The following is a 19364-nucleotide window of genomic DNA, read 5'->3' as shown; positions in this document are numbered from 1 at the left end:
AAATATTAAGTAACCATATCTTTATTTTATTAAACATTAACAGAAAAGTCTAACCGTATATTTGAAAGGAGTCTCTTATAACTGCTCGGCAAATTGGACATAACGATTTTATATGGTGATCATTTGCATGCTGCTTCATATTTCCAAAACATTGTTGGCAAACTTTAAAATGTTTGCACGGGACAAACAAAAGTTGCGTTCTCGTTCGAAGCATATAACGCAAAGAGCACGGTTTCGAGTTTCATCTTCGCTTAAATTTTCGGCATTTTCATCGTCATCACTTGCCTCGCTATCTGAACTGTCGATTTCGTTTAAAAAATCTTTACAACCCGTTATATTGTTCATGTTCGAATTAAAATTTCATTTAAAGACATTTTTTTCATTTTCAAGAGATTTAAATGTTGTTTTATCAATATATCGCGTTTTTGAAAGAGGCAAGATGATTTTTTCTTACATAATGAAACTAAACCTGATATTGATTTCATATAATCAGTTGATTTCACTTCATCAAGGTCACACAACATTTCTAAAAATTTGTAAAAATTTCCATGTTTGGTTATTTTCATATTGAGCCGGCTGTGTAAACCAAACCTTCCGCAGAGTTAGTCGTTCTAATTGGTTCTTTATAAACTGAAAAGTTGACGGGCTTTACCTTTAATTAATATAAAGAAAACGCTATTCAAAATACGTAGTTAGAATTAGATATGTATTGCAATACCTTTTTCCACCACTGGGAATTGAAATATTTTATAAACGGTTTGAAGTAATGCATTGCTTCGGTTATTAAAATTTTGTAAGCTTTTGTCACATCTGTTCGTTTCAATAACGGTAAATAAAGGAATTTGTGAAATACTCGTTTGGCGTCTTTATCTTTGTTGAGTTTATTGACAAAATTCGGTAATTTTGACGCTTTTCGCCGTAAAGCGTAAAAATGTAAAATGAAACCAGAATCCAACCATTTTTGAAGTTGGAAAGACAATTTTAAATGCATTGCGCATACTTATTTCAAAACCACTGACGACAGTGTGAGGATGCAAGTCTAGAATGTTTRACTTGATATATTGAAAAAGATGTGTATATGTTTCCTGCGACTTTTTAGACATTAAAGCGTATATAAAAGGATGAGCCTAGAAGCAAAAATAAATAATTATATTTTTTTACGCAATAGCTACACATAGATTACTTACATGGTCGGCAAGGATGATGTGAATAATGAGAAGCTGTTTAAATTGCTTCGATACAGGAATTACATTAAATGTCGCATCGATTATATAGGTACGAGGCTCAGATAAGTTTTTGGAACGCAAAGAATTCGTAATTGTAGGTGACACAAATATGGAATAGGAAAAATTGGTTGTGATCACTGTATCAATATAGAAAGTGCTCTCATCCTTCTCAAAACGCAAAATCCCAAACTGCTTATAAACTTTTTCATTTCCTAATACTTTAATGATTTCTTCAAAATCCATTGGCGTTTTTGGAAATGTTTTTTGTTTAATATTAAATAACTGTCTTCGTTAATTACCATATTGTAATGAGTGCGACGCTTCTTTAAATTTTTTACAACTGTTATCAAAAATTTCACGCAGGCATGTTCGTCTTAATGGAGCTTCTTCCACTTCCTTTTTAATATTATTTATTGCTTCTAATTTTTTTAATAATTCAGTTTGTGGACCATGCTGATGGGCATCTAATTTACCAATCTTGCGACAGTATTTAGTGTTACTAAAATCAACTGCCACACCAATTATGCAATTTTTGTTGTAGCAATAGTAATATTTAATGCCGCATTTGCTTGTTTCGAATCTATATATTTGCTCCTCTTTTCAAACATACAGAAGTTTGCTGGTTCTCCTCAAACCAGCTATTACTTTGTATTCCAAAATATTTTCCTCCTCCATTTCGCAATAATCACTAAATTTTCAATTGACCGATATATTCTGTTCTTGTCTTATAAGAAACACGTGGCTAAATTACCTATTAGAACAGATGTTCTTCGAACTTACTGCTTACCAGCTGCATATAATTTTATCAAACGCATGTGGGTTGCCATGTGCAGTGTTTTGCTTTATTGCTCAATTGTCAAATTTATTAGTTTGTGTTATTGCTCAACATAGAAGGAAATATTGCAAATTTGCTTTATTTCACAATCAAGTGGGAAATAACACAAATTTGCATTATTGCCATTTGCCTTATAGCACACCGCCATTGCCAACATCTAAAACGCTTTAACATCGATAACCGTGCATACGAAAACGGTGTGACACATCATCTTATCTTAAAGCTTAGGCCACATTAATGCAAAAATTCTACTACTTTTGTCCATCACCAAATTATCCAATATGGACGAAATAGGTGATCGGAAAGTGGTTTTCAAAATCTCTCTGCATAAGAAATTCTAACGTGATCAACAATTTTAGAATAATCCATGTTTACCCGCTGCTATATGCAACATTCCCGCGACTAACGAAATATCAAAATGTGCAAAATTTCAACGATTTCCGAGGGAAATATCTTCCTAAAGATTTAATAGCATGTGCTATCGCTTGGTCTATCCTTCTGCTTCTAAGGTTTTATTCTGGCTATAACAAGTGACTCAAAAATATTAAGTTTTCTATGTGATTCGATGATTTTTACGGAACACTAAAAATATCTTGCTCAATATCATGAAACCCGGTAAACGGAAAGTTTTTTTCAAAAATTCCTATGCCTGGCCCTTCGCTAGAGCTATTTATTTATTTATTTATTTTTATTTTTTTTTTTTTTTGCGTAAAAATTTGTGATCTGACCAAAACAGGCGGGACAGAAATTTTAATATTCTTCCGTAATTCGATTTTTCAATAACACCAAGTAAGTTTTTTTAAATAAGTCCTAAACCCAACCTAGTAAGACCCATCGCTTTAAGATTATAACAGTATACATTTTTTTTGCATACCTCCTACCCGAAGATCATAAATTTCCTATTTCCCAAAATTCCCAAAATTTATTGAATATTAGGGTGTATGGGGAAAAGTACTTGTATATGCGGAAATATTGTATATGACAAGGGGAAAGATGTGTACTATTTATAAATATATTTTCATTTCCGGTTGTCAGCCAGCTAAGCATCATTCTGAACTGACTGATAGAAATGGTATTAGACACAGGAATGTTCAAAACAACTTTCCAGCCATCGGGTATCAAAATATTGAGAAGAACTGTTTGCTTTTCAGTAAAACCCTTCGAATAAGAAAGTTTCGAATTATTTCTTTCACTGTTTTCGAAGATATTCGAGAAAACCTTTCGGCATCAACTTGCTAGTCACTTCTTTGCGCCTGGTTGACGGGCTCGAAAATTCTATACATTTTGGTTTTTCGTTAGTCGCCCGATGAATTCGGGTTAAATGTTTATATGCCAGAATATTGTATGTGACAAGGGATAAAATTGCCACCAAACCTTAATATTAATAAAATATGTACATTTTTTCCCGTTTATTCTATAATTTTTATCTTGGTCTGAATTTGATTATATACAAAAGCAGTCAACGCAGTAGCCAAGTTCTATCAAAATGTCTCCATTTTTACTTGAGTGTTAACATAACATAACAGCTTGCACCAACAGACAAACGAACGCTAGTGACCCGAAATTCAACTCGTTGACCTGACCTGATCATTTACATATTATTAGGTTAGTGTTCGAGGTCTTGAAATTTGCAAAATAATAACTCATTTTAATTCAAATTAATAATTCATTTTTTTAGAATTACACGGTTAATTAGACCCTACATCCTTTCTAAGCATTTACTTTAACAAAGTCTTCTTTACATTCCTACTTTTCAGACACATTCCGTATGCGCCGTTCATCGTTTTCCCGTTTTGGGTCTGTAGGAAAGCAGGAACCACTTATTGTGGTCGAGGAGTCACAGTTGGTCGAAGAGGAAGATCGCGATAGCTCAGAAACACCATCGAATAAAGCTAGTTTGGACATTGACTCACCCGTAAATCCTTATTTACTCTCACCATGGCGAGATCCGCGAGAAGGCCGCAAGCATTCTTTGCCCTCACAACAGGTCACTGAGGGTATCACTGCAAGTCAGGTGCGGCGTTTATCAGAGCGTGGTGGTGAAGGCTCCGGCCCATCACCTAAAGAAGCCGCTTTCCTAGCCACATTATCACAGGCACCAGCACCATCCGGTCGACGTCACTCTGTGGTAACCATCTCTAAAGTGCCAACAACATTGTTTGGTCGCTCACGCCGTGAATCAGTTGCCGCTTATCCAGCAGGTAGCAGGTGAGTTGGGGAAGGGGGTTGCTTGTTTGTTATGTAGTGTACATGTGCCACTATAATTTAACTGTTCAACCTTTTTTCCATCTCACCAGCCGAGTACTGAACTCTCGCCGCGAAAGTAAAACCTCAACTGGACCACCATCCACAGATCCTATTGGCAGCATACACAATCTACAATTAGACATAATGGACGACATAGTACAATCACGTAAGGCACGCATGAAACTGTGGAATACAAGCAGCGAAAAGGTTTGCGAAGTGCAAACACTAGATGAGGTCGGTGGTGGAACACCGCAGCGATATACAAATCGCCGTTATTCGGAAAGTGTGTCCGGTGGCACCTCACCAGCACCAAACATGAGACGCGCTTCCGAACACCCAGCAATCATTTCACCATGCATTTTACAACCGGGTAGCAATCGTGCCTCTACAAAACGTAAGAAGAGTGGCGGTCTGCTAGGCACTTCCATTTTTAGCGCACTCACCTCGTCAGCCATCGAGATCAATAAATGTGAGGACACAATACCGACAGTAGTTTTGCCGTCGTCTACGAGCGCTAGCTCAACTGGTGCCACCGCTAAAACAAAACCAACAACAAGTGGCGGCTTAACAGCGACAGGTGGTGCTGCAGCCACCAGTAGTTCTTCATCAAATCTGCTCGACCCCAATGCGGGTCGCTCTACGCGTTCGAACAGTTTCGATGTATCCATTCTCAACAATGCCAAACAGTTGGTAAGCAATGCACAAGACAATAGCTCAGCCGCTCTTTCCGGTTGGTTTGAGAAACGCCATCAACCGATGGCACGCAAGAAGAGCATACGTAGCAAAAGTACTGCTATGGCACTCTCCGAAGATATGTTAAAACGTTTGCAAGCAAAAGATGTGTTACGTGAGAGCAAACCGAAGTTGGTGCCACGGAGCAAGCAAAAAAGTTGGGCGGATACGACAAAAGGTACAATTGTGGACGCGACTGTGATTGGTTCGGCAATTGAGGGCTTCCTACGGAAAGGATCAGTATCAGGACCTTCCGGTAGTTCGGGTAGCTCACCAAAGACTAGTAACACAAAATCGAGTGGTCTATTAAGTAAAGACTCAGGTAAACGTAGCGGTCGAAGCGCGCAAAGTCAGGCAACGAATGCAGTACGTTCGACACTAAATTGGTTCGGTAAGGCGGACGAGGATGACTCAAAGGACACCTGCGAGGCGTCGCTCTGTTCTACTTTAAAGGATTTATTTGTGAAATAATTAACAGTGAGGCGACTGTTCAAGTAAATAGGCACGCTCTGACTTTGGGTATGAGTTTCAAAATATGTAAGAGCGATGTTTGAAGCGATGGATGTAGCAAGCATTGGAAGCTAGTAGTTGTTAATTTTATTTTCATACCAAACTATTAAATGCTGATTAAGTTTGTATAAAATAAAAAACAGACATTTAGAGTCTGAAGTACCTTCCGGTTCCTGTGTATACAGAAAAAAAACTAAGTACATTTGTATATAATAATATAGCGGAATTAATTAAAATTAATTAAATGTAATTGAAAAAAATGTACTATAATTATTTATTTAAGAATCAAATGGCGATAGAACATATAGAGTTAGTGGTAAATCAATTGAGTTTCAACAAAAACGAGTATAACCAAATAAGTATCGTGTATTATAATAATATAATCCACAGTCGAAAATTTATGGATTTCTTGAAATTATTGTAAAAGTTCAGAGCTGCTTAAGATGACCATTTAATTTTCATTCCTAAATACCCGCTGATAAATCAAGAGATTAGATTCCAGATGACTACTACATTTCCTACTTTATTTAATACATGTATAATTCCATTGTCACCTGCTGCCAGGGTTGCATATAATTCATTAGAAAATTATTTAATTAATATTTGAATCAAAATTTTTACAGGACTAACAAATAAAAAAGAAGATTGAAATATAAAAAAATTCTATCCCACAAATCGGATAAAAAGCTTGTTATTAATTCTTGATCCCAAATACGGGACGAAAAAAATATTGTTCCCAAGCATATAAAAACTAAAAAAAAAATTGAAATTGTTTTTAATTAAACAATTTTTCGTATTTATGTACATCATTCATATTAAAAAAAATTGTCAAATGGCAAGCATAGGTTGATAATTTTTTATTGAAAATAATAAAAATGAAAATAATATGACTTAAAATTCATAAAAATTTAATTTTAAAATTTTTATTACATTTAATGTTTTAAATTTTTCAATAAAAAATTTCAATACTGTCTGCTTACTTATTATTTGTTTTCTCAGCAATATTAATATTAAAAAATAAATAACATGTTTTTGATAAATATATCTGATTGGTGAAATATAAAATTTAATCATTGCGATGGTACAATATCATCGGGTATAATCCATAAATTGTTCCTTCACAATTCCGCCCACTTTCGACGGATGTTCTCAAGCAAATGCTTCAATATGGCCAAAGAGATATCCCTATTAACCGATTGATCGTGATGCACCAAATTAGGAATATCGAAAAAACAATGAGCACCACTTCATATTGAGCCGCTTTGGCGTGGTTTGTTTAGTTTCGACTCGTTTTTTTTTCCATCGTTCCAATGATTGTTAATTTGTTTGCATGACAAACTCATAAACCCGTGTGTCATCGGCAGTCGTTTTAAAAAAAGTGACTTGCTTACTGTACTCTTTTTGAAAAAAAAAATCAGCTTTATCGGGAGTCGAGCAAAAACGCGTTTCATTCTCAAAATATTCACCAGAATCATTCGAACAGACTCGCGGGTGATATCCAGCTCTTACTATTCCCTGACACTTGCTTGATTTTCAAACAGCAAATCGTTCACTAATATATTTTCATCAGGCCGAAGGCCGTCCATAACGAAGTATGCCTTCAATGATCTTTCGACTTTGAAGGCTTTGTATTACTTGCAGGCTTGTGTTTACGATAAAACTGAATCTCCATAAGCGTTTTCCAATATTCGCAAGGATTCCTCGCACGAAATTTGGTTATAAATACAAATTTAAGAAAAATTCGTTCTTCGATATTCTTTTTCATTGTAAAAATCGCAAAGCACTATTGAAGAGTACCGACTGCTGTAAACAAACTGGTCAACAGATCGCGCTCATATTTGGCATAAAGACAGTGCTACATTTTTTGAAATATCATTTACCCGGCGAAGCTGATTACAATTTCCGTGTTCTTTTTCTCACTACGTATAGTTATTTGATAGATGTTAGGACCAAGGGAGTCAAAGACATAAATAACTTCAATATTTATTTCAGTAAAGTATTTTATTTTACTTTCTCACAAATTTAACTTTTTTACCTCTTGGAAGAAAGATAGTTTAGACTCTTTAGGTGGCAGACAACTTTATTTAAAATTTAATTAATGTAAATGTGCATTTCCGGCTATAACCGCCTAAGAAGTGTTTACGCCAATAGAAAAGAATAAATGTGCATTTCTTTAGTACAACATGTACTCAAAATTTCATATGTACAACTATAGCAATTTAGTAGTTTCAAATAAAAGCAAATATATTATATACAGTTAATGAAATAAACAATAACAAATAGAATCAACTAGTAATTATAATTAGGAATTAACATACGGTACCACCTGCTACTAAATGAGACAAATTTCGCCAACAAACTAAACCTAATACAATATTACAACATTGTATTTATATGCTATATCGAAAAACAAACAATTAATAGTAATAATGAAGTGCAAAAATGTTATTTAAAAGCTGGCGCTCTCTACATTTCTCACACTCGCTTCCGTTTACTGCGATTTTTCGAAGGAAATCGCCGCAATAAATATCTCAATGTGGCTAAAACTACACACTTGGTTTCTTTATTTTTCACATAACAGCCAAATTAAAGCAAAAAGCGAATAAAAGGAAATACGTTAATAAAAGTGCGTAAATGGAATTTTAATAAAAAAATATATAGCGACCAACAGTGCTCATGGAGAGATATAATGACTGCAAACCATAAACCAAATAACTAAAAATAATTAAATGCAATAAAAACAAGTTTATGCAACAAATCTTGATATGCAATGCAAAGAAAAAGTGCTACAAAAAACATTGAAAACATATATACTATATGTATTATGTATGTATATGTGCAACCGTTTGAAACATTCCATGTTTTTCATATACACATAATGCATTCCATTCAATTCAATTGTGAATATGCTACTTAAATGTTACATAATTAAAACGGTACTTTCATAAATGTGATGTTTAATGTTTTTTACTAAAAAATAACAATGTCAACTTTTTCTCAATATACTATATATGTATGTACTTCTGTATACAGATATGCGACGGATTAATGGCAGGCTGTTATGGTAATTATGGAGATGGCGTCGAAAACAAAAAAATAATGCTAGAATATATGAGTGCTCGTATGGTACGAAAATAAACTAAATATGCGAATTTTTATGCTTTAATAAATGTATGCTATTTTTTCGAAATGTTTTTTAATACTCTTTAATGATAAATTTAATGGAAAATTTTCATATAAAGAAAGTGCATAATATTAACTGCTAATAATGGTAGGTGAAATATTTATTATACAAACGCTAAAATTCCTTTTTTTAATATATTCAATATAATTTATTTTAAACTCTGTTAACAAAAAAGTAAATAAACAAAATGCACACCTGAGTGCATCAGATAATAGAATGTATATAAAAAATGCTCTTAAAATCCAATCAATTGAAATGAAAAAGTTAACCAACCAACCATTAAGCGCAAGTAAATGAATGCGAAATAAGATAACATGTTGGAATGGCTATGTAAAATTATACAATACAGTTATCTACATTAAGTCACAAAAGCATAAATCAAGAAAAAATAAATAAATAAACTAATTGAATTAATGTATAGAGACGTTTGTAGGTAAGCGCATGTTGATTTTGATAAACCTAATCTACATTCATTCATATGCAAACAACATATAATACGTATTACATAGCTAATATGTATATACCACCTGCATATGACAAACAGTCATTGGTGAAATAAAAATATAATAAAATATAAATTAAAATTGTATGAATACATAAGTAATTGAAGCCCACCAGTGTTTTGATGTAACTATAATTGCATTGACGCGCGCAAATTGTACATAACGCGATTCATGTGTATATGTAATAAACAAACAAGCTGGACTTGCCTACTATATATACTACTGAAAAATTCAAAAACAAATCAATAATGACAATACTAATGAATATTGTGTTTAATATTTACCGTTGCTAGATATACATATATACATTCTTACGCGTAAAAAAATTTGGATATGCCTACAACTGAACTCAAATAAACATTCTATGCAAATAAAATCCTGAATTTCATTTTCAATATTATATTCAAATAAAATCCTGAATTTAATTTTCAATATTCCAATAATATTATTAATGTCAACGCAAATAAAATATATTGCAAACTTTAACTTGCAAATAGTAAACAGTGCAAAGTAATACATACACTTTTTAGCTTAATTTCATCAAACACGTGAAAATTCTTGCCAAAGACTTTATAACAGTAAAACAGTTGAGTAAGACTTTGTTAAAAATTTTGGGCTTAAAAATAACTTCGCCTTTTTTAATATTGACAAAAATTTTGCTAATATATGTTAATATAATAACACCTTTATTGCGAAAGGCTGCTGGATTATAGCTGCAGTTAGGCTTGCTTTGAAAGACTATAAAAGCCCACAGTATATTAGAAAATGCTATACTCGGTAGTTGTTTGGCCTGGACAATTTATTCGAGGATTATAGATGCAATTTGAGTAATATATTGTATTAGGTGGCTTTAGCCTTGCTATGGACAGTAATTGATGCCAGTTTTCTTGAAGATACAACTATCTCTTCAAAAAAGTTTTGAGTACACGGGCTTGATTTTAAGCGGTCCGACAATTAAACATCTTATTTGAGCAATAATAACTTGTGAAAAAATTCTTACCGATATTTTAAAAACTGACGGACTATTTCACTTATATACAAAGAGACTTAGCCCTAAATCAACTTAGCTCTTCATGCTGAACTTTATATGTATACTAAAGGGTATCCGACATTTCCTTATGGGTGTCACAAATTTTGTGGCAAACTTAACAGAATATACTTGTATATTAGGTTATGTTATGAGGCCCATTCTAACAGGGATCTCACTTAGACTGCTTAACCGGTTCGCTTTAATACCTAAAACTCCTATGTAACCCATCATGAGATGCAAGAATGTTTATCAGGCAATAACCAGTAAAAATACTTCCAATTGCTGCAACATGAAGTCAGTACATCAGTACATCTTCTTCGTTCTTGTTAAGGCTCAAAAGATTATACAGTTCTACAAGAGCGGGTCGTCGACCAGTGTGTGCTAAACTCACGCAAGTTTCATTGGTATATTGCTAGAACGCAAGCTTCTAATGGATTACCAACTCGCTCCCATTCCGATGTGAACGCGACTCTCTTATTGGCCTTGCAGTTACCAGTAATTCTGCTTTGACCTGGCATTCAAATGAGTCGGTTGACAAAGTAGCTGACGCTCGTTGAATAACTTTAACCGCATATTTAGCAAACTGCTGCCGGAGTAAACTCCCAATTCCCTGAGAAAGGCTGCAATTAGTAGTAGTACTTCTACTACCACCTTAATAGCAGCCACTTCTACCTGAAAAACTTTACGAGTAGTTTACGCGCTTAAAGCTAATATTAACGGAAAATTTACAGAAAATTAGCAGAAAATTTTCTCTCCTAGTTTTGATTCAACCGTGAAAAGCTCACTCAGTCTTTCCTCCAACGAAAGAAGAAAGCCTCCTCTGCGCTACTACGTTGCAGTCAACTAAGTTATCTGAAATGCAATTGATTTAGTAGAGAATTTAGGCGTATCCCTGTTCCGATCCCATTAAAATCCTAGCTTCATATAAGCGCAGTAGGATGCTATGTATAAAATTATAAAATTATTTAATCTATTCTTGGCGTAGTCTGCAGTGTATCGCAGAAGTCGAAGAGAGCCTACTTAGCAAGTGTAACCTCTTCAATCTAAAGCTAACCTTTATTGAAAGTACCCACTCATTTTCCAAAGCTCCTCTACAGCAATATTAGGCAACCGATGCCTATACTACTCCCTCCTGAGGTGTTCAGAGTATTATTGGGTAAACATACTCTCTTTAAAGATATCCAACGTATAAAAACTCCAAAATTTGCAAAATACTGTAATTTCCTGATTTTCACTAACAAGGTTTAAGAGAATTTAACACAGACGACTAAATTTTCTGCGGCAAGTAGTCGATATTCAATGGTAAAGTACAATTTTGGATTATCTTGTCGAACGTCAGCTATACTTACGCCATTCTAGATGCGCAATAGGGGTGTAGATAAAGATGATGTCACACTGTGAAAAGACTAAATGCAGTGTTTATGCTAAATATACTTCTCTTTTATTGCCAAGTGTACTCCTACTACTTATTATGAAATGTTTATAAATAAATATATATTTACTGATGTGCTAGAAAATTCGCAGGAATAACATGTGTTTGGGTTTAAATTAATTTAAAACTAATCTGGAAAAATTACCTCCAAAGATTTTTAATTGATTGAGCTAAAATTTTAAAAGATTAAACCTAAGTGGTTCAAAATACCTCATCAATTGCTTCAATCTGAACTTGCCATAATTAACAATTATTTCACAAACTAGCAAGTTTGCTAATATTAAAGCCTAAGTGAAATTAATATTGGTATTCAAATATTTACCTAGTAGATATTCTAAATGTATTTTAAATGTTGAAAATTAAAGCACAAACATGTGTGTTACAATACTCAAATATGCAATTTGCAAATATACAATCAATATTTCAAATATATATATATATATATAACAATATACATACATAAATTTAGAGCATAAATAAATCGAGAACTGTTTGAAGAGATTAAAGCACCTTTGAACAAAAATGTGCGAAAAATATTTACATAAGTAATTTAGGCGTTATTTAATGTGGTAACAGATAAATATATATTTACATATACGAGTATATAATGACATAAAAATAATTAAGTAAATGTGCATATTAATTAGATGTAAATAATTAACGGTGTGTAGAGATAATAAACTACAATTTAACTTTATTGTAAACATGTATGTAAATGGATAATCATAGAGAAATACGATAAAAGAGTGTAAGAGAGCATAAAAGATGCATATATGTATGTACATAATGAGTAACATATGAAATGCATAACAGCGAGTATGAATTACCAGTTATAAATAACTGTTAACATGAAAACCGCTCCAAGGCAGGAGGAAAAGAAATTCGATTTTGGGGAAAACGGAAAATACGCATAAATAGTTCATAACAAAAGAGAATATGTAAATAGAAACGTATGAATACACAATCGATAAATGTTTATTTTTTCTTAAGTAAATTAAAGTATTTCAAATCATATATATAGAAATATATGCATATGAGATATATGCAGTTAAAACACGAATGTGGGGTTCTAATTGAAGAAAGATTAAAATTGCATTAAAAAAAGTTGCTAACAGAAATAGTAAATTAATTAATTAAATACAAAAAAAAAAACTTGTCGGAATGTAAATAAGTAACTGAATAAATAACTGAGCAAAGTGTTGATACGAAAATGCAATTCTTATTCTACTACTGTTCCTTTTAAGCATCAAGTGAAACTAATTTGCATAACAGCACCTAAAATGTAAAATAACGTAACATCACTTCTTATATGTTTACAGGCGGAAACCACTAATATTGAAACAAAATTTCAGTTTTGGTTATAAAATGGTTACATATTGGTTATACAGGCGAAGGAAAAACGTTACGATAGAAACCACTAACTTTTAAACCTAATCTGAGTTTTCGTTATAAAATGATTATCTATTGGTTATATCTGAAGCGGAATTGTATGCCACATATATGTAATATGATGTAGTAAATCGTAAGAAATAAATAACTCAATATCAATTTTTGGATGATAAGTTTTGCATTTTAAGTGGCAATATACATACATATACCATACATCGCTGTTTGTCTTGATAATTCCTACAATAAATGTCTCATTTCAATAATAACTAAATAGACATGAATTTTTATTACTGTAAAGATATAAAAATTGTGTTTTAGCAGGCTTATCATTCTTTCAATATATTTTTATGAGCGGAAATCTGAAAATAAACTAAATCTCATTTGTTTACATTAACTATATTAAAGCAACAGCTACATATATATTATAATTGTATTAATAAAATTAATATTTAAATTGATAAATTCCATAAGCAAATTGTATTGCCAATAAATCATATGAATTGTAAGCAAAATCCCATTAGCAATTAAATGGCGTGAATAAATATTCGTACTCTACTTTGTGAATGTGTAAAACAATTTGTGTGTGTGTTTTTATTGTAAGCTAAAATACTGGAGGTATGTGCCACATTTGAATAACCTTAGCTTAAATGATTGGAAAGCCTAGAGGCATTCAACGTAGAAATATAGAATTTTTAAGCTGAGTTATAATTTGAGAAAGTACATAGAAAAATATATTGAATATTACCTATTATAATAAGGGCTAGGTTAGATAAGTAGGCTGATTTTTCGTGAGGCCACAAATAATCCCACTTTGACGGCTAGAGACTCTGTAGAGACGCTAGAGATGTCCAGAACTACTAGGTATGGATCGTCTCATATCGGCGAAGCGCCTAGAATCAGGCTTAAACTTATTGAGCCGACTAATAACAATTTCAACTAAACCGCCGCGTTCGCGAAAAATATGAAAACCGAGATGATTCAACCTTAAGGAGTCGAAAAGTGGACAGTGGCGCAGAAGTATCTAGAGCTTTTCACTTCATTTCTTCATTCCAACTTTGACAAGTTGCGCCCTCGCCTCATTGACAGGAGAACACCTGCTCGAACCCAAACTGAGAGGCTTTAAAGTTACCGACGAGGTCATGTCTCATAGTTTAACTTTGAGCAAACTGACTGACTATATAAAAGCTATGTAATCGGTGTGGATGCAAGAGTTGATTGAGAGCTCCCGACAAAAGACTCTCAATGCAACCTTCCCCTGATCATCGATCTATCCATGAAAAATGCTCACTGCGTCTCTTCTCCGTCTACTCCTCTCCGCCTACATATCCCTTGAAGATATGTGCGCGGAAAAGACGACACTAGGAGTAGACACCGCGGCGAAGTGTCTCAAATTATCGGAGATGCAATTGAAGTGAGAGAGGATTACCGGATGTCCCTCTCTGGGACTCCCTTAATATATCGGTATTTGGATGACCACCTTCGCTACCATGCATTTCCAAGGGTGCTACTTATAGAAAGCCATTAAGTGCTATCATTGATGTTGTACGTAGTGCACCACTGATGCAAATTAGAGCCACTCCTAGAATATGTTTCAGCTATCTAGCGAGTGTGGTGAAGCTAAAGCACAACTTATATGAGACCCCAACGCTTCCCAATAGCTCATTTACAACAATATACATAAGTAAGGCAACCAATGTCTTTCCCATTAAGAATAAGGCTCAAATACTTTACATGACTCGTTGTTATACGGGTTAATAATATTCAAAAATATTCAAAAATATTCAAAAATATTCACAAAATAGCCACAAACGATTTATTTTCCTGTGGTTCTGAATGCGTGGTTATGAATGTGTAAACACCGAAGCTAGCCTGTGCTCAGTTATTGTAAAGCTTTTCTTGAGGAGAATTTTTCACAAGCGAACTCAGTTCAAATAATGTCGTAATCCTTGGTTCAAGTTCAAACTAAAGATTGCACCAGAAATAGACAATTAAGCTTCCGAAATACTTGGTGAACTATTATCGTCCTCTGTAGTCTGGCTGTGCCTTATGGAATACGAGTATGGTATCGCCAAAGCTGTCTGCTTTAAAGTGCTTACTTCGTACGGTCTAGTTGTGAACAGTACAAGCCGCACCAAACACATACAAAACCCTTCCCGATCATAAATTCTGACTTCACCACCATTTCTGTCCACCGTGATTGCTTGATTCCTTCACGACCGTTTTTGCTTGACGATTTTATAAGGGAGCCACTTTTCATAATCAGTAATCATCCGCTAGAATACATCAATTTTGTTGACCTGTGATTTTAAATAACCCCAAAACAAAAAATCTAATGGTGTTAAACCACACGATTTAGGGGCCCAATCCCGTCACCAAAAGGAGAAAGTACACATTCTGGAACTGTTTTTCAGGACCCCAAAATAATCAATTTTTGGCGATTAACAAACCCCCCAATGTGAAAATGTACTTCATCGATGATCAATTTCAACCTTTCATAATTTTTTAAATATTATTCAATAATGAAGCCACGTTGTTCCATCGTGTAACGCTCCATTTTTACTGAGCCTAATCTCTATGCTGTCGATATCTTTGGCAACAATTTAAATCTTCCGTTCATTTTGGGACACCCTATTTCTTACTACACAAATTATTCCAGGTAAAAATAAATATGCATTTATAATATTAGATAGCTTGCTCTCTGCGGATTTGATGAATGTCAGAGTAACAACTCGACGAAGTTAAATAACTTTTTCTTTGCCACTATTGCAAAAGGTCAACGTGTGCATTTTGCAGTTTCCGAAACCCACACCCTGAGAGTAATGAAAAAAAGCGTTTGTAAAGTTTTCATTTCCTGTGGTGGTTGTGTCGCACCTGTCTATATGTTGTAAACGCAACTGCACACTTCCTGTGCAGTTTTACTTGTGGGTGACGTTAGCGTTTGCTACACAGTGCAGAACTCTTTACTTACTTCAGTCAACTGACTACTAAAATTACTAAAGTCTTACAAAGCACGTAAAGCACACAACAGTTTGCGGATTTTGTGTTTGTGTTTCAAATGTGCGTCATCACACAACCGCAAAATTAATGAGTTTCAAATGCATAAGTGGAGAATACAATTTTGTGTGACAAACACTTTTACAAGGACGGCGAAAGGTAATGGTTCACTAGTTTTAATGCCAGTGCGTAGGTAGGTCAGCTCCAGTTCTAATGAATTCAGTAAAGTTAGTCAACTTCGATAACAACAACAATGGATATTTGTGTTTGTAGGACATATGCTGGGGAAATAGTGGTTATAACTTTAATACACAAATTGAAAATAATTGCAATAATGCACCTACGGTCTGAAATATTGGCTATTTCTGTTGCTGAAAGTTCTAGTTGAAATAGAAATTATTGATTTTACTTAAGCGCTCTATTGTATAACATTGTGATAATAGAGCGCGATGATGTACAAAATGTAAGAATAACTTTCACTATGTAGGTTTGATGTAAGTTTTGGTACTAATAAAATATCTGACCATTTCCGAACACTAAATTGGTCGACTTAAAACATCGTTACTGAAGTTATGTTTTCCCCAAAACGAAATATCATTAAATATGCATAAAAAATCATTTCACACAGCTATTAACAATATCTAAGAAATACTAAAAAACAATGAAGACAAGCATTAACTTCGGCTGCTACAGGTATAATACATTTCACAAAAGCATTTTTTATATTATAAAATGGTACGAAAAGATGTGTAATTATCTCAAAAAGTGAAATTCGCGAATGTTATAGTTTTTCGATGTGAAAATTTTGGAAATTATTACTTTTGATAATAGTTTATGCCAAGTTGTTTGATATCATAAAATCTGAGAGACTAGTTTAAATATATCAGCTCGAGTGATGTACTTTTTTCAATAGCCGTTTTTTTCGACAGATCAGGGCGAGTGGTGTCCAGCTGTTCGGTTATTTTTGCTCAATATTATTTGACATTTCATCGCGGAAACTCTTACGCCTGAACAATGTTCACAAATCGTTCAACTTTATTACGCATTATCACATCGATGGATTTTTTCCCACGGTGATAAGTCTAAAGTCTATGCGGACAATCCCATACGTCTTCTCTAAATAATACTGTACGACCAAATCAATTTTTTTTCTGCGTATCCTCTGCATAGTTTTAAACTACTTGCAGGCGTAATTATTATAGTAGTCAAATTACTAACCAAGTAAAAATTGATAAGAGATGATACTTATGCCCGTTTTTCTCTTATTTCATTAGTTAATAGCAGTTTAAAAAAGTAAGGATGGGCTAAGTTCGGGTGTCACCGAATATTTTATATTCTCGCATGATAAAGTGATAATCGAGATTTCATTATCCGTCATTTACATATTTTTTTATTTTGCTGTAAAATTAATTAGATTAGATCAATTTGTGTACTTTGAGTACAATTTTTCCACAAGGGATACCTCAGCTCAAATACAGTATTTTTGTAAAGTTTTGTTGAGCTATCATCATTGGTTCCTAATGTATATATTATATAGAGAAGGCATCAGATGGAATTCAAAATAGCGTTATATTCGAAGAAGGCGTGGTATTTCATTGAAATCAGTCGAGTAGTTCCTGAGATATGGTTTTTGGTCCATAACTGGCGACGCCACGCCTGAAGGAAACGACTCTATAGAGTTTGGTTGACATAGCTATAGTAGTTTCGGCCCAAATAGTTACGTTCAAATATGCCCCTCCCTAACGCGATCCTTTGCACCAAATTTCACTTTAATGTCTTTATTTATGGCTTAGTTATGCCACTTTATAGGTTTTCGGTTTTCACCGTTTTGTGAGCGTTCCAGTGGGCCGATTTTGCCCGAACTCGAACTTAACCTTCTTATGGAGCCAAGAAATACGTGTACCAAGTTTCATCATGATATCTCAGTTTTTACTCAAGTTACAGCTTGCACGGACGGACAGATAAACATCAGGATTTCAACTCTACTCGTCACTCTGATCACTTTGGTATATTTAACCCTATATCTAACTCCTTTAGTTTTAAGACTTACAAACAACCGTTATGTGAACAAAACTATAATACTTCCTTAGCAACTTTGTTGCGAAAGTATAAAAAACTAAGATAATATTTAGAAGCGTGAATGTATGTACATACTGCGCTTTTTCGAATCTGTGTATTTATTACTTTAATATAAATAACTATCAAGGACTGAAAATCTTACGGGAAAAAGGTTAAACTTAATAATGTGTATTACACTGAAGGAGAAAATGAATAAATACACATCTCAAGCTAATGAACGCTTAATGACATCCACGATGACGATGACACTGAATTTTCAAAAAATGTTCCAGTCTTTTAAATATAAAATTAATTAAAATGTTTGAGTTCAATTCCGAAATATCAAGAAAAATATTGGTTTGGTCCAGTGTTGAACTAAGTCTTGTACAAAGTAAAAACTTTGTTGCAAATATTAAGTCAATACAAAAAATATTTATTTTTTAAATCATTTTCATAGGTAAATACTTTTCTAAATTATGTTAGTGGATCGTCTATGTGTAAAATTTTCGAGAAACCATTTCTTTTTTTTTTCTTTTGTTACATTATCGGATAGTATATATTACGGTAAACATTCTCTCAACTATTGAAATCGAAATTCAAATTATTCAAAGCTTCCATAGCGCGATAGCGACTTCCCTACAGTTTAATTATCTTTTTGAAATTTTCGTTTTAGATCAAAAATCAATAATTTCAACAATTTTTTAAATGTTATACACCCACTAATAAACATAAAAAAATAATTTTGTATTCTTCATGAATAATTTATTTATAAAAAATCTGACCGATTAATTAATTTCAACATTTAAAAAAAAAACGCGAAAATCAGTGATTTTTCGGAAGATCACGCTGAGACGATTCCTTAAATAAAACTTGACAGCGCGCAAAGATAGCCATCAGAACAATGTAAAAACGGTAGCACTTTATACTAAATAAATATAATATAGGTCATAAACAATGTTAGGCGTAATTAAGTGCATATAAGCCTCTTCAGCTGCGATTCTTCGCTTACGTTTCCGACACGAAAAGGATACTGGTTAATAAATAATTAGAAGAAATATGCATAAAAAAGATAAAATATTTTGCTTGTAAGGCATGAAGTTGCCGCCAGTTAACGGGGTCTTTTTATCACTAATTATTTATCAAAATAAATTTCATTAGTAAACTTCAAATTATTTGTACGAATTGCATAAAAAGCCATTCTGTGTTGAACAAATTCAGAATAGT

The 19364-nt window shown here is 33.3% G+C and overlaps 1 protein-coding gene and 1 long non-coding RNA gene across 2 annotated transcripts in view; one reads left to right on the top strand and one right to left on the bottom strand.

Annotated features, from left to right (window-relative positions):
• Positions 1-6165, top strand: part of LOC108967102 — a gene marked incomplete at its 5' end in the record, with an annotated part of 52236 nt that extends 46071 nt beyond the window's left edge. Inside the window, 2 exon segments of the mRNA XM_018930349.1 lie at positions 3819-4269; positions 4359-6165. Coding sequence (XP_018785894.1) covers positions 3819-4269; positions 4359-5511 — 1604 coding nt within the window. The 3' untranslated portion in view covers positions 5512-6165.
• On the bottom strand, positions 95-1967 carry LOC108967103. The gene is made up of 3 exons (XR_001993234.1): positions 1188-1967; positions 719-1127; positions 95-652 (listed from the first exon to the last, which is right to left on the bottom strand). It is a non-coding gene; the product is annotated as an uncharacterized LOC108967103 (long non-coding RNA).
• Positions 6166-19364: the final 13199 nt, after the last annotated feature.

This window comes from Bactrocera latifrons, unplaced genomic scaffold (genome assembly GCF_001853355.1).
Source record: "Bactrocera latifrons isolate USDA-ARS-PBARC rearing strain unplaced genomic scaffold, ASM185335v1 scaffold_177, whole genome shotgun sequence".
NCBI lineage: Eukaryota > Metazoa > Arthropoda > Insecta > Diptera > Tephritidae > Bactrocera > Bactrocera latifrons.
The sequence above is the reverse complement of the archived record's forward strand: the minus strand, read 5'-3'. Positions and strand labels throughout refer to the sequence as shown.